This window comes from Leucoraja erinacea, unplaced genomic scaffold (assembly GCF_028641065.1).
Source record: "Leucoraja erinacea ecotype New England unplaced genomic scaffold, Leri_hhj_1 Leri_281S, whole genome shotgun sequence".
NCBI lineage: Eukaryota > Metazoa > Chordata > Chondrichthyes > Rajiformes > Rajidae > Leucoraja > Leucoraja erinaceus.
The window spans coordinates 41603-57500 of record NW_026576182.1 but is presented as its reverse complement, the minus strand read 5'-3'; the positions used below and the strand labels follow the sequence as shown (position 1 = coordinate 57500).

The 15898-nt window shown below is 54.4% G+C and overlaps 1 protein-coding gene across 1 annotated transcript in view; it reads left to right on the top strand.

Annotated features, from left to right (window-relative positions):
- The window catches only part of LOC129693407 (neuroligin-1-like), a 91802-nt gene extending 76182 nt beyond the window's left edge, over window positions 1-15620 (top strand). Inside the window, exons 5-8 of the mRNA XM_055630233.1 lie at window positions 4828-5020; window positions 5138-5450; window positions 11004-11224; window positions 13185-15620. Coding sequence (XP_055486208.1) covers window positions 4828-5020; window positions 5138-5450; window positions 11004-11224; window positions 13185-13998 — 1541 coding nt within the window. The 3' untranslated portion in view covers window positions 13999-15620. The remainder of the gene's footprint in view (window positions 1-4827; window positions 5021-5137; window positions 5451-11003; window positions 11225-13184) is intronic.
- The last annotated feature ends 278 nt before the right edge of the window (window positions 15621-15898 follow it).

The following is a 15898-nucleotide window of genomic DNA, read 5'->3' as shown; positions in this document are numbered from 1 at the left end:
CACAGAGGGTAGTTGAGGCCACAGTTCATTGGCTATATTTAAGAGGGAGTTAGATGTGGCCCCTTGTGGCTAAGGGGATCAGAGGGTATGGAGAGAAGGCAGGTACGGGATACTGAGTTGGATGATCAGCCATGATCATATTGAATGGCGGTGCAGGCTCTAAGGGCCGAATGGCCTGCTCCTGCACCTAATTTCTATGTTTCTATGGGCAAGAGACTCTGCCCGATCTATTCCTCTGATGATTTCGTACACCTCTCTAAGATCACCCCTCATCCTCCTGCGCTCCAAGGAATAGAGACCCAGCCCTGCTCAACCTCTCCCCGTAGCTCAGGCCCTCTTGTCCCGGCAACATCCTCGGAAATCTTCTCTGAACTCTTTCGAGCTCGACAATATCTTTCATATAACATGGTGCCCAGAACTGAACACAATACTCTAAAGGCAATGAGTTTATATTTACAGGGATGCCCCACGTATATTGATATTTTCGCAGAGTCTCTAGCTGAGGGAATATTTTGATAGGGTATCTATCATAGTGAACTTTTTGGGGAGACGGCCCACTTAGTTGAGAAGTACAGTGCGGAAACAGGCCGACCAGCGACACACACACACACCATCCCACACACACGAGGGAGAATTTTCCATTTAATCCAAGCCAATTGGAGTATTGTGTACAGTTTTGGTCTCCTAATTTGAGGAAGGACATCCTTGTGATTGAGGCAGTGCAGCGTAGGTTCACCAGATTGATCCCTGGGATGGCGGGACTGTCATATGAGGAAAGATTGAAAAGACTAGGCTTGTGTTCACTGGAGTTTAGAAGGATGAGAGGGAGGGTTCTTATAGAAACATATAAAATGATACAAGGACTGGACAAGCTAGATGCAGGAAAAATGTTCCCAATGTTGGGCGAGTCCAGAACCAGGGGCCACACACACAGTCTTAGAATAAAGGGGAGGTCATTTAAGACTGAGGTGAGGAAAAACTTTGTTGTGAATTTGTGGAATTCCCTGTCACAGAGGGCAGTGGAGGCCAAATCACTGGATGGATTTAAGAGAGAGTTAGATAGAGCTCTAGGGGCGAGTGGAGTCAGGGGATATGTGGAGAAGGCAGGCACGGGTTATTGATTGGGGACGATCAGCCACAATGATCACAAGGAATGGTGGTGCTGGCTCGAAGGGCCAAATGGCCTCCTCCTGCACCTATTTTCTATGTTTCTATGTTTCTAATTTACCTGCACGTCTTTGGAGTGTGGGAGGAAACCGAAGATCTCGGAGAAAACCCACGCGGGTCTCGGGGAGAACGTGCAAACTCCGTACACGGGTCACCGGCGCTGTACGCGATGTGAGGCAGCAGCTTTACCGCTGAGCCACCGCGCCGCCCGTGAATTGATTTTTTACGGGAGTCTCTAACGGAGCTGATATTTCTTTAGCCAGAGGGTGGTGAATCTGTGGGATTCTTTGCCACAGACAGCTGTGGAGGCCACAAGTCAGTGGATATTTTTAAGGCAGAGATAGATAGATTCTTGATTAGTACGGGTGTCAGGGGTTATGGGGAGAAGGCAGGAGAATGGGGTTAGGAGGGAGAGATAGATCAGCCGTGATTGAATGGCGGAGTGGACTTGATGGGCCAAATGGCCTAATTCTACTCCTATCCCTTATGACCTTATGTGAAGGTGTTGCTATCTATCTGCGTAGACTCAGTGGGTTTGTGAACTAAATTGGCGGCAGGTAGCGCTAGTGTACAGGGATCGCTGGCCAGCACGGACTCGGTGGGCCGAAGGGCCTGTTTCCGTGCTGTATCTGTCAACCAAACTGAGCTTAAAGTGGTGGAGGAGAGAACTGCAGACGCTGGGTTTAAATTGAAGATAGACACAAAATGCTGGAGTAACTCAGCGGGATGGGCAGCATCTCTGGAGAGAAGGAATGGGTGATGTTTCGGGTCGAGACCCTTATGACTTAATTTTTCTGACTGAAAGTGGGATGAGTGCAGACAGGCACCTTGGTCAGCACAGGGTCAGTGAGCCGAAGGGCCTGTCTCTAGGCCGTTACGACTCTATGAATGGCTGGGGCAGAGGGGGTGATTCTGCAGCTTGTTCCTGCAGCTATTTTCTTCTCCTTACGAGTCACAACATGGCCTCCCCTCCCTCTTACGAAAGGCAAACAAGGTAACGTTACTTGAAGTCATGACATTATTCCTTATGTCTCTAAGGTTGGCTCCCCTTGGTTACAGAAGACTTCAAATTGGTCGACCCCCTTCCCCCCTCCCCCTCCCCCCCCCACACTAAACCCCTCCCCCACCCCTCCCCTCCCCCACACTAAACCCCTACCCCCCACCCCTCCCCTCCCCCTCACTAACCCCTCCCCCACCCCTCCCCTCCCCCACACTAAACCCCTCCCCCCCCCCTCCCTCCCCCCCTCACTAAACCCCTCCCCCACCCCTCCCCTCCCCACCCCTCCCCTCCCCCACCCCTCCCCACACTAAACCCCTCCCCCACCCCTCCCCCACTCCCAGCCCCCCCTACCCAACCCTCCCCCTCTCCCCCATCCCCATCCCCCCACCCCCCCCCCTCCCCCACACTAAACCCCTCCCCCACCCCTCCCCTCCCCCACACTAAACCCCCCCTCTCCCCCCACTCCCACCCCCCCTCTACCCCACCCCCCCAGGCCCCCCAACCCTCTCCCCTCAACCCACCCCTCCCCTACCCCACCCCCTCCCCCCACCCCCCAGGCCCCATCGACTCCTCCTTCTCCCCCTCCCCCCTCCCTCTCCCCCCCCTCCCCCCACCCCTCCCCCAGGCCTCCTCGACCCCACCCTCATTCTATCCCCCCCCCCCCTCCCCCGAACCCTCTCCCATCCCCCACCCCCTCCCCTCACCCCCTCTCTCCCCCAACACCCTCTCCCTACCCTCTCCCCTCCCCCTACCCTCTCCCCTCCCCCAGTTCCCTCTACCCCACCCTCCCCCCACCCTCTCCCCCTCCCCCACCCCCAGTCCCCTCTACCCCACCCTCACCAAACCCTCTCCCCTCCCCCCACCCCTCCCCCGCCTGTAAGCAAGCGCGGGGAGGCAAGGTAGGTAACCCGGGCAACCTCCGTACCCTAGGTTGTCCGCTCTGATTGGACACTGCTATTGGCCGCCTCTGGCCTTTTTCTCTCCCCTGCACCAGCAGACTCTTGACCTTCGGATTGGACAGCTTCTTGACCACCAATCGGGCTGGGTCTTGGCGTAACCCGTTCATTTGGCGTTCAATGGCGTTTCAACTTCAGTCGTGAAGAGCGCCTAGCTCCTTATTGTCGCGGATGGCAGAGGGTGGTGGCGTCAAGTAATCCTGGAGACTCCAATCCAATCCTGAAGAGTTGCCAGCCTTACCTGGGGCGTCAAGGTGGCCCCAAGATGGCCGTAAGGTGGTCTCAAAATGGCCGCAAAATGGCCACAAGATGGTCACGTGATGGTCTCAAAATGGCCACAAAATGGTCATAAAATGGCCGCAAGATGGATGGTGCATAATGGTCAAAATGGCCACAAGATGGTCACATGATGGTCTCAAAATGGTCTCAAAATGGCTGCATAATGGTCATAAAATGGCCGCAAGATGGTCTCAAAATGGCTGCATAATGGTCACATAGTGGCCACAAAAAGTGATAAAATGGCCACATAATGGTCATAAAATGGTCATAAAATGGCCAAACAATGTTCATAAAATGTCTGCAAAATGGTCTCAAAATGGCCACACAATGGTTATAAAATGTCTGCAAGATGGTCTCAAAATGGCCACACAATGGTTATATTGCCGCACAATGGTCATAAAATGGCTACAAGATGGTCTCAAATCGGCCGCGAAATGATCATAAAATGGCTGCGAGATGTTCTCAAAATGATAACAAGACGATCACAAGATGGCCGCCCCCCACCGGGAGGTTGACAGTGGGTCTCTCCAACTTAGTCATATTTTCAGTGAGATTGGGTGAGTGAATGGGGATGATAGGAACAGCTATCAAAGGGCTAGCAAGGGAGGCAAGGGCTGAATGGCCATCCTTCAGCGGCCGGGCGAATGAAATGGGAGAGTCCCGGACCAGAGGGCGCAGCCTCAGAATAAAAGGACGAACAGAGAAGAGGAGGAATTTCTTTATTAACATATGATGAGCGTTTGCCGGCACTGGGCCTGTACTCGCTGGAGTTTAGAAGGATGAGTGGGGATCTCATTGAAACTTACCGAATAGTGAAAGGCCGATAGGACTCTTAAAGATAGCGGAGTCAGGGGATAGGAAGCAGTGGAGGCCGATTCACTGGATGTTTTCAAGAGACAGTTAGATTTAGCTCTTGGGGCTAACGGAATCAAGGGATTTGGGGGAGAAGGCAGGAACGGGGTACTGATTGTGGATGATCAGCCATGATCACATTAAATGGCAGTGCTGGCTGGAAGGGGCGAATGGCCGACTCCTGCACCTGTTGTCTATGTTTAAGAATAAGGGGTCGGCCATTTAGAACGGAGACGAGGAAACACTTTTTCTCACAGAGAGTGGTGAGTCTGTGGAATTCTCTGCCTCAGAGGCCGGTTCTCTGGATGCTTTCAAGAGAGAGCTAGATGGGACTCTTGAAGATAGCGGAGGAAGGGGATAGGGGGAGAAGGCAGGAACGGGGTACTGATTGGGGATGATTAGCCATGATCACATTGAATGGTGCGAAAGGGCGAATGGCCCACTGCTGCATCTATTGTCTATGTTTCTATGGATGGTAAAGGCCATTGCTAGCTGTGGCCGAGGTGAGAACAAGAGTCGGACATGGTGACAACTCCCATCCTGATGTCTCTTTCCCTTGCCTCCTCCGCCCAGGGTTGTTCCAGAGGGCCATCGCGCAGAGTGGAACGGCCATCTCCAGCTGGTCGGTCAACTACCAGCCGGCCAAGTACACCCGCATGCTGGCCAAGAAGGTGGGCTGCAACTTCCCAGAGACTGTCGACTTGGTGGAATGCCTGAGGAAGAAGTCCTACAGGGAACTGGTGGACCAGGACATCCAACCCACCAGGTGAGGCCCTCCCCCAGATGTGCCCAAGGGTCGCGACCTCCACGCCCAGATGTGCCCAAGAATCGCGACCTCCATCCATCCCCAGATGTGCCCAAGGGTCGCGACCTCCACGCCCAGATGTGCCCAAGGGTCGCGACCTCCTCCCCCAGATGTGCCCAAGGGTCACAACCTCCATCCATCCCCAGATGTGCACAAGGGTCGCAACCTCCTCACCCCAGATGTGCCCAAGGGTCACGACCTCCATCCATCCCCAGATGTGCCCAAGGGTCGCAACCTCCTCCCCAGATGTGCCCAAGGGCCGCGACCTCCTCCCCCAGATGTGCACAAGAATCGCGACCTCCATCCATCCCCAGATGTGCCCAAGGGTCGCGCCCTCTGCCCCCCAGATGTGCACAAGGGCCGCGACCTCCTCCCCCAGATGTGCCCAAGGGTAACAAACTCCATCCATCCCCAGATGTGCCCAAGGATCGCGCCCTCTGCCCCCCAGATGTGCACAAGGGTCGCGCCCTCTGCCCCCCAGATGGGCACAAGGGCCGCAACCTCCTCACCCCAGATGTGCCCAAGGGTCACGACCTCCATCCATCCCCAGATGTGCCCAAGGGTCGCGACCTCCATGCCCAGATGTGCCCAAGGGTCACGACCTCCATCCATCCCCAGATGTGCCCAAGGGTCACGACCTCCATCCACCCCCAGATGTGCCCAAGGGTTGCGACCTCCACCCCCCAGATGTGCCCAAAGGTCGCGATCCCAAAACGTCAATGGGTGACTTTGCTGAGAGAATGGAGCGGCTGGGCTTGTATACGCTGGAGTTTAGAAGGATGAGAGGGGATCTCATTGAAACATATAAGATTGTTAAGGATTTTGGACACGCTGGAGGCAGGAAACATGTTCCCGATGTTGGGGGAGTCCAGAACCAGGGGCCACACACACACAGTTTAAGAATAAGGGGTAAGCCATTTAGAACGGAGACGTGGAAACACTTTTTCTCACAGAGAGTGGCGAGTCTGTGGAATTCTCTGCCTCAGAGGGCGGTGGAGGCCAGTTCTCTGGATGCTTTCAAGAGAGAGCTAGATAGGGCTCTTAAAGATAGCGGAGTCGGGGGATATGGGGAGAAGGCAGGAACGGGGTACTGATTGGGGATGATCACATTGAATGGCGGTGCTGGCTCGAAGGGCCGAATAGCCTACTCCTGCACCTATTGTCTATTGTCAAAGTCAATTTTTGTCACATGCACCCGAAGGTGCAGTGATTTGAATTTGCCAGCAGCGATACACTGAAAAAGTGAATACACAATACATGAACATTCACCACAGCATTCTTCACTGTGGTAGAAGGCCAACAAAGTTCATGAGCCGTGTGTTGGGGGCCTTCCTCTCCAGAGATGCGACTGTCCCACTGTTCGTTCGCGTCCAGCTGTTTTTGGGTCTACTCCAGATGTGCCCAATGGTCTCTGGAGAGTGTGGATATGATGGGGTGATTGTTTTGGGTGAAGAACCTTGCTTTTGAGGGTAAATGTCCGAGGGGCCAAGGGTCGTCAGATCAGGTGGGACACTAGTAATAGATGGGGGCATGTTGGTCGAGTGGTGCAAGTTTGGCCGAAGGGCCTGTTTTTCAAGGTATATAATAATATATAATAATAATAATAAATTTTATTTATGGGCGCCTTTCAAGAGTCTCAAGGACACCTTACACAAGTTTAGCAGGTAGAGGAAAAACATGTAAGGGGAATGAAATAAATAGTAGAGACATGACTAGTACACAAGGTAAAGACAGAATTCAATACAAAACACAATATGAGGCAATTTATGCACAGATGAAAAAGCGGAGGGGGACGTGGGGCCAAAGGATAGGCACGAGGTTGAAGAGTACGGGTACGTGATGCGGGACTGGAAGAGGTGAGGGACACGGAATTGTCGGATCAGTTGGGTTTATGGGGAGGAGTTCCAGAGCCTTGGAGCTGCCCTGGAGATAGGCTCTGTCCCAAAAACTGCGGAGGTTGGGACTTGTGGAGAGGCGAAAGAGAGACTCGCTGGCTGATGGTGGATCTGAGGACCGTGAGGGTTGGTAGTTGGGAGAGAAGTCAGTGGACTATGGGGGATGGGAGGAAGGGGTTTTTGGGGGGGGAGGGGTTTTTTTTTTGTTGTTGACCGGGTTTGAATAGGTGGTTGTGCCTTTGTTTTTGGGAAGGAGGGGGGGGTTTTGGGGGGAGGATTATGGGGGGGGGGGGGGGGGGGGGGGGGGGGGGATGGTATGGGGCATGGGTCAGGGGGGGTGGGGGCTTTGTAGTGGGTGAGGGCCAGGAGTTTGTAGAATGATACGGTGGGTTGAGGGAAGCCAGGGGGGTTTGCAATTGTGGACTCGGGAGATGATGTGATGCCAGGCTTTGGTGTAGGGGATGAGTCGGGAAGGTTTGTGATCTGACCAGTTGTCGTTCGGTTCCGAGGTGTGTGCGAGGCCAAGGAGAGTGGGTGCATCGTCCAGGATGAGGAGATGAAGTGACTGGACCAGATTTAGCAGCGTGTTGGTGATGATGAGAGGGCGGAGTGTGCGAGTTCGGACTGACACCTGTGGACGGTTTTAATGATGGCGGAATGTTATGGTGAGAGATTCCGGGAGGAGAATCAAAGAGTTGGCATAGTTGAGTTCCTGGGGAGATGACCATGATGCGGGACAGCAGTGCCGTTCGGTGGTGAGAGTGGGGTTATTTGAGTTTGTGCGATGTGTGCGCTTCTTAGGAGCCTATGAGGAGGAATTCTGCTTATCAGCATCGTTAAGTTTGAGGGACCCGAAGTTATGTTCATCCAGGGTTTTATACTGAAAACAGGAGTTGAGATGGGTAGAGGGGGGTGGGGGGGTTGTGTGGGGATTGTGCGAGGTAGATCTGGGTTGTCATCAGCGTAACAGTGGAAGTCCTGGTTTGAGGGCGGAGTATCTGACCAGGGGGAGGATTGTAGATGATGAAGAGCGGGGCCGATTGGAGTACAGGTTTCTTGGGCAACGCCCTTGAGGGACTGTGGCTGTAGCAAGAGGTCGTGGTTGAACCGGGGAGAGGGTGAAGTGGGGGGGGGGTAATACTTTTGGCAGGGAGTTTGGTAGGCACGGAGCGCAGCTGAAGTGTCCAGCCACAAGCATTGGAAGCACACAGGAGGGTCTTTGGAGTCAGTGCTGAGCAGATGGTATGGTTCACATTGTAATCGGATAGGCTGAGTACGGAGCCTTGGGGAACGCCTTGAAGTGACTGGTGGCTCAAAAATAATGAAGGGGAAGTGGTTGTCACAGCGAGGCTAATTCTGAGGAGGTCGTTTTTGAGAGTATGACTTGAGGAGAGCTGTAGTTTCAGGGCTGTGATGCCGAGCAGTTTGAGTCTGGTTGAGCATGAGTTATACTTCAAGGAACGGTTGGAATGAGTTGCGCAAAGCAAGAAATTACGGATGAGAAGATGTTTGAAGAACGGTCAAGAGAGAGTGAGGTCGTTGGGACGTTAAGGAGAGAGAGTTTCTGTCTAAGACAAGGCTCATATAAGAGTGGTCAACAGGTACACGCAAGATCGCTTGTGGGAATGAGCGATTGGGACGCACATCTATCAGGTTTTTGGAATGAGGAGGGAAGTTTTAGATTGGCTAGTAGTTAATTAGAGAGGGAGAGATCAGAGAACCATGTTTCAGGAGAGACTTGGGACTACAGGAGAAACCAGGCGATAAGTCGAGGGGCAATTTCCGTAGTAGATGGGTGATATGAAGAGACTGATGAGTTTGGAGGTAGCAGAGAACGGGAGGCATGACTTCAGGCATGGGTGGAGAGAAGGGTCGAGGGATAGTGGATTGGTTCGGGAGAAGAGCTTGAAAGGACTTTCATTAGGGTGTTGGACGAGGTCTGGTGGGAGAGGAGCAGTGGTGCGGGTGGGGAGGACCGGCACGTGGGGAGGGGATTAAAGTGGTCTTGGGATTTGAAGTGAGGTGACTATGGTAGTGTAGTAGAGCGGGAAAGTGGAGATAAAGATTGAGTTAGATGTGTGCTGGTTTTATCCTCGAAAAGTGAGAATGAGTGCGGAGATCCGTAGAGGTAGGGAGAGTGTGGCTCGAGGCTTGAGGAGGTTGTTGCCTTACTGTGGAGAAGAGGGTTCTGTGGTTTAGCCATGGGGAGGTCTGTGAATATAGTCTGAGAGGTACGTGGTAGGAGATTTGCAGCTGCAAGTGTAGGGCATCTTTGTAGTCATGAGAGTGTGGAGTTGGTAAGCTTGGGGGACGCTGCAGATTGGTGTAGGGACAGTTACGGTAGAGGTGAATTTCTCGGAAGAAGCCGGGGCAACGAGGGTAGGAGAAGAGGAAATAGATGGTGAAAGCGACCGTACTAAAGCTTATCGATCGAGAGGGTATATACGATAAATCTACCTCGAGGTCAATTGTTGGCCGCGTGTGTAGGCTATAGTTCCTGAGGGGCAATAAGGGCCTGTTTCCACACTGTTCGGATCAACATCTCGCTCTATGACAGTTGTAAAGCTGGGACAATTGTTGGACCGCATGGGCAAGTTGGCGCACCGCTAAGGGGCCACTTTTTCAAGGTCGCGGACTATATGCGCCTACAGAGAGGTCCGGTCTAAGTGGTATAAGAGAGCCACATGGGCGAGCAGTGTGGGCCTAAAGTTTCCTGTTTTCCACACTGTAGTCATCACTCTCATGATAGAAGGATGAGAGGGAGCTCACATTGAAATGTATAAAGATTGTTAAGGGTTTGGACACGCTAGAGGCAGGAAACATGTTCCCGATGTTGGGGGAGTCCAGAACCAGGGGCCACACACACATTTTAAGAATAAGGGGTATGACTAGTGTAGCTGGACATTGTTGCTTGGGTGGCCAGTTGGCCAAGGTCCTGTTTTCAAGTTTTTTTCAAGGTATATATGCTCTTTACGAAAGAAGTCTCCGGACTGATCGGAGAGAAAAAACAAGTTTAAGAACCCCCGACGGGAAAGTAAATTTTCGAACCTAGGCTCATTTATAGATATACTACGAGCAGATGCTAATGTGTTATGCACTGTAGAAGTCGCAGGACGAGTGCTACGAAACGCATACGTCGCTTGGATGGACTGAGGTTGGGTGGCAGTGGGAACAATGTTTGCAGATGCAGTATAATGTGGATAAATGTGAGGTTATCCATTTGGTGGCAAAAACAGGAAAACAGACTATTATCTAAATGGTAGCCGATTAGGAAAAGGGGAGATGCAGCGAGACCTGGGTTTCATGGTACACCAGTCATTGAAGGTAGCGCATGCAGGTACCAGAAGGCCAGTGAAGAAACGAATGGTTGTTAGCTTTCATAGCAAAGGAATTGAGTTTAGGAGCAGGCGTGTTCTACTGCAGTTGTCAGGGTCGTTGGTGAACCACACCTGGAGTATGCGTACGTTTTGGCTCTCCAAATCTGAGGAGGGCATTATTCGCCATAGAGGGAGTGCAGAGCAGGGGAGAAGGTTCACCAGACTGATTCTGGGGGATACAGGACTGTCTTATGAAGGACGAAGACTGGGAAAGGCTGGTTTCATACTCTCTAGGAATTTAGGAGATTGAGAGGGGATCTTATAGAAAACTTACAAATTGTTAAGGGGGTATGGTTGGACAGGTAGATGCAGGAAGATTGTTTCCTGATGTTTGGGGAAGATCTCAGCTGCGCCGTGCGGCGTCCAAGACTCTCTCTCTCGGTCCCCTCCCGTCTGTCCCAGGTTACACATCGCCTTTCTGAGTGGCCGTTGGGTTTTTGGGGAAGTGATTGCTCCCGGGACGAGGACCCGGAGATCCATGATGTTGGAGAGCCGGGGGAGTTCCTCAACTCGCTCAGTAGACATCCCTGACCTGGGGGGGTGTTCCACGGGGCGAGGGCTTCAAGTTGTGGAACCCCTCGATGTGGACGTTAGGACAACCGAGGACTGCTCTCGGCCAGCTACTCGACACTTTTCGAGTTCTCCAAATTTGTAGGAACAGACACCTTCTAGTGCGGCTCCCGGAGGAGACCAAGGACACATCTGCGGCGGAGACCATCAAGTTCATGTACAACGCAATACCTGGCGCGGACCGGGACAACGCGGAGACTGCGGCGCCAAGCCTGCTGGCGCCGTAACCGTCCCATCACGTGGGGTGGCCCCCTCCTACATTCGACCACGATGATGCTCAGCGCTGTGGTCATGACCTACTGGACCAACTTCGCCAAGACCGGGTTAGTACAGCACGGTGGAGGCGGGCCCACCCCTAGCCACCCCCCCCCCCATTAACCCCCCCCACCCCCCCACCCCCCACCCCCACCCCCGCCCACCCCAACCCACCCTCCCCCCCCTTCCCTCCTCTCCCCCCCACCCCAAACCTCACTCCCCCCCCCCCCCCAACCCAACCCACCCCCCCCACCCCCAACCCCATCCCCCCCCCCCCCCCACCCCACCCCCCCCCCCCCGCCCCCCCTCCTCCCCCCCCCCCCCCCCAACCCCCCCCCCCCCACCCCAACCCCACCCCCCCCACCCCAACCCCCACCCCCCCCCACCCCACCCCACCCCCCCCACCCACATCCCCCCCCACCCAACCCCACCCCCCCCAACCCAACCCCAACCCCCCCCCCCACCCCAACCCCACCCCCCCCACCCCCAACCCCACCCCATCCCCCCCCAACCCAACCCCCCCCACCCCACCCCACCCCCCCCACACCCACCCCACCCCCCCCCCCCAACCTCCCACACCCCTCCCACCCCCCCCACCCCAACCCCACCCCAACCCCACCCCAACCTCCCAACTCCTTCAACCTCACCCCCACCCCAACCTCACCCCCACTCACCCCCCCCCAACCTCACCTCAACCCCCGATCCCCACCTCTACCCCCCCCCCCCCCCTCATCCCCCCCATCCTCACCTCAACTGCAGATGCTGGAAAAATCGAAGGTAGACAAAAATGCTGGAGAAACTCAGCGGGTGAGGCAGCATCCATGGAGCATAGGTGACATTTCGTCCCGTAAACGTCGCCTATTTCCTTCGCTCCATAGATGCTGCCTCACCCCTTGAGTTTCCACAGCATTTTTGTCTACCTACAAACCAATACGTCTTTGGTACATGGATAGGGCAGGTTTGGAGAGATATGGGCCAAACGCAGGCTGGTGGGACTAGTGTAAATGGGGCATGTTGGCCGGTGTGGGCAAGTTGGGCCGAAGGGCCTGTTTCCGTTCTGTTCTCTGAAGTCTAAAGTCTAGAGTTTAAAAAAAACATTTGAACAGGTGCAAGGATGGGATAGGGTTACAGGGATATGGGCGAAACGCCCGAACTATCTCCAAAGTCTAAAGTCTACTGAAGGTCAGCATGCAGGTACAGCAGGCAGTCAACAAAGCTAATGGCATGTTGGCCTTCATAACAAGAGGAGTTGAGGTCCTTCTGCAGATGTACAGGGCCCTGGTGAGACCACACCTGGAGTATTGTGTGCAGTTTTGGTCTCCAAATTTGAGGAAGGACATTCTTACTATTGAGGGAGCCCAGCGTAGGTTTACAAGGTTAATTCCCGGGATGGCGGGACTGTCATATGCTGAGAGAATGGAGCGGCTGGGCTTGTACACTCTGGAGCTTAGAAGGATGAGAGGGTATCTCATTGAAACATATAAGATTATTAAGGGATTGGACACGCCAGAGGCAGGAAACATGTTCCCGATGTTGGGGGAGTCCAGAACCAGGGGCCACACACACACACAGTTTAAGAATAAGGGGTTGGCCATTTGGAACGGAGAGGAAACACTTTTTCTCACAGAGAGTTGTGAGTCTGTGGAATTCTCTATAGGTGGAGGCCGGTTCTCTGGATGCTTTCAAGAGAGAGCTAGATAGGGCTCTTAAAGATAGCGGAGTCAGGGGATATGGGGAGAAGGCAGGAACGGGGTACTGATTGGGGACGAGCAGCCATGATCGTATTAAATGGCGGTGCTGGCTCGAAGGGCCGAATGGCCTCTACTCCTGCACCTATTGTCTATTGTCTAACGTTTAAAAAGCATTTGGACAGAAACGAGAGATAGAGACGATGATATGCAAAGATAAATGAGTGAATGATGTGGGCCAAACGCGGGCAGGTGGGACTAGTGTAAATGGGCAAGTTGGGGTGAAGGGCCTGTTTCCACGCCGTATCTCTAAAGTCTCTTTCTCCTCCGCCTGCTGTAGAGACCCCAACAAGCCGGTTCCCCAGGACACCAAGTTCATCCACACCAAGCCCAACCGCTTTGAGGAGGTTGCGTGGACCAAGTTTAACTCCAAGGAGAAACCGTACCTGCACATCGGCCTGAAGCCGCGCATTCGCGAGCATTACCGCGCTAACAAGGTGGCCTTCTGGCTGGAGCTGGTGCCCCACCTCCACAACCTACACGAGGTGGTTCAGTACACCTCCACCACTAGGCTGCCTCCAGACGACCCCTTCCTCACCAACCGGGCACAGGGCAAGGGGTGGACGGTCAGCACCAAGCGCCCCTTCGTCACCGCCCCGCCGGCCCGCGACCGCACCGAGGACCCCCCCAATTACGTGCGCGTGCCGGAGGACTCGCGGGATTACTCGACCGAGCTGAGCGTGACGGTGGCGGTGGGCGCGTCCCTGCTCTTCCTCAACATCCTGGCCTTCGCCGCGCTCTACTACAAGCGGGACAAGCGCCACGAGCTGCACCGGCGGCTCAGCCCGCCGCGCAGCGCCGGCGCCAACGACCTGGCCCACGCCCAGGAGGAGGAGATCATGTCGCTGCAGATCAAGCACGAGGGCCGCGACCTGGAGCCCCTGCGCCCCCACGAGGCCTTGCGGCCCGCCTGCCCGCCCGACTACACCCTGGCCCTGCGCAGAGCCCCCGACGACGTGCCTCTGATGAGCCCCAACACCATCACCATGATCCCCAGCTCTATCGGCGCCATGCAGCCTCTCCACGCCTTCAACACCTACTCCGCCGGCCAGAACAACACGCTACCACACCCGCACTCCACCACCAGGGTATAGTCGCTCCTCGCCAACACCCCCCCCCCCCCCCCCACCCCACAACAATCCCCCTCCCTCCCCCCCCTCCCCCTCAAAACCAACGACAACAACAACAAAAACAAAATGGCCGCCCCCTCCCACCCTCAAAATGAACAACAAAATGGCCGCCGCCAAACCCTTTGGAGCCCTTTCCACCTTCTGAAACAAATGGCGGACATTTTCGACGCCGAACTATTTTGACGTCTAGTCTTGAAAAAAACATTTGGACGTGAAGTCTCGAGTCTAGAGTTCAGAAAAACATTTGGAAAAAAACCATCGGGTCTGCGGAAGGATTGGGCCTGGAGGAATGTGGGCCCAAACGCGGGCAGGTGGGACTAATGTACACTAGACTCAGACACGTGCACACAGAAGAATCTTGCCCCCCCCCCCCTGTAATATAACGGCGCCTCAGCTCAAGAGATTTAATTTCGTGGCCTCCATACCTCAACCTCCCCTCCCCCACCTCGCTCTACTGATACTCTTGATCAGTACGGTTGTCTGGGGTTTATGGGGGAGGGGGGAGAAGGCAGGAAGAATGGGGTGTGTGAGGGAGAGAGAGACAGACCCGGCCACGATCAAAATGGCAGAGCGGCCTCGAAGGGATTCCCGGGATGGCGGGAACAATGTTACAATGGGTCGACAGGGCTTGTATTCACTGGAATTTAGAAGGATGAGAGGGGATCTTGTAGAAACATATAAAATTCTTTAAGGATAGATTCAGGGAAAATGTTCCCGATGTTGGGGGGGGGAAGTCCATACCAGAGGGGCCACACAGTTTTAGAATAAGGGGTAGACAAAAGTGCCGGAGAAACACAGCGGGTGAGGCAGCATCTATGGAGCGAAGGAAATAGGCGACGTTTCGGGCCGAAACCCTTCTTCAGACTTCTAGAATAAGGGGTTAGGCCATGTAGGACTGGGATGAGGAAAAACCCTTTCACCCAGAGAGTTGTGAATCTGTGGAATTCTCTGCCACAGAAGGCAGTGGAGGCCAATTCACAGGATGTTTTCAAGAGAGAGCTCTTAGTGCTAATGGAATCAAGGGATATGGGTGGAGAAAGCAGGAACGGGGGAACTGATTGTGGATGATCAGCCGTGGTGATGATATTGAATGGCGGTGCTGGCTCGAAGGACCGAATGGCCTCCTCCTGCACCTGTTTTCTATGTTTCTATGAAGGGCCGAATGGCCTAATTCCGCCCCCTCTCTACCGCCTGTGATCCAACCTTCCTGCCTCGTCTGAATGTCCGCCTCCATTTGCCCTTGTGGAGGTAGTTCAGGCCTCGGCCTACTCGCCGGTCTCTTCCGGCGAATTAATGAATAAATGAGTGGAAACGCCAAACACAAAAAACTGGAAACAAGTGCCAAAAAAAAAGGAAAAAAAAGGGGAATCAAAAATCTCGTCGGCAAAACCGTGAATCGTGAGTCGTTTTGGAAATCCTTCGACTCTTTTTCCCTGAGGACGTGTGAGTTGAAATGTCTCCGCCTTCGTTAGGTTTGGGTCGGGACGGGGGCCATTTTCTTCTGCACAGGATTTTTTTCCCCCCCTCTTTCGTGTCCAATTGCCTTCAAAGACTCGGACGGGCGGGGAGGTGGGGGGGAGGGGGAGGTGGTTAGGATTGAGATTCCGTTGTGGGGGGAGGGGGGGTGCAGAAGGGGACCCAGCAGAGTCAACGTTTCACTTTGGGGGGTCTCTGCGGGGACCTGGGAACCGCAAGTGGCTAAACGAGCGACAAGTGCAAAAAGTGCTGGAGGAACTCGGGGGGTCAGGCAGCATCTGTGGGGGACGTGGAACAGGGGTGGGGTAGGGGCCCTTCTTCAGGCCGGCCCCCGCATTGCCAAGCACTACATCGCGAGGGCCGCTCGTTGCCACGGAGGTCGGGACTG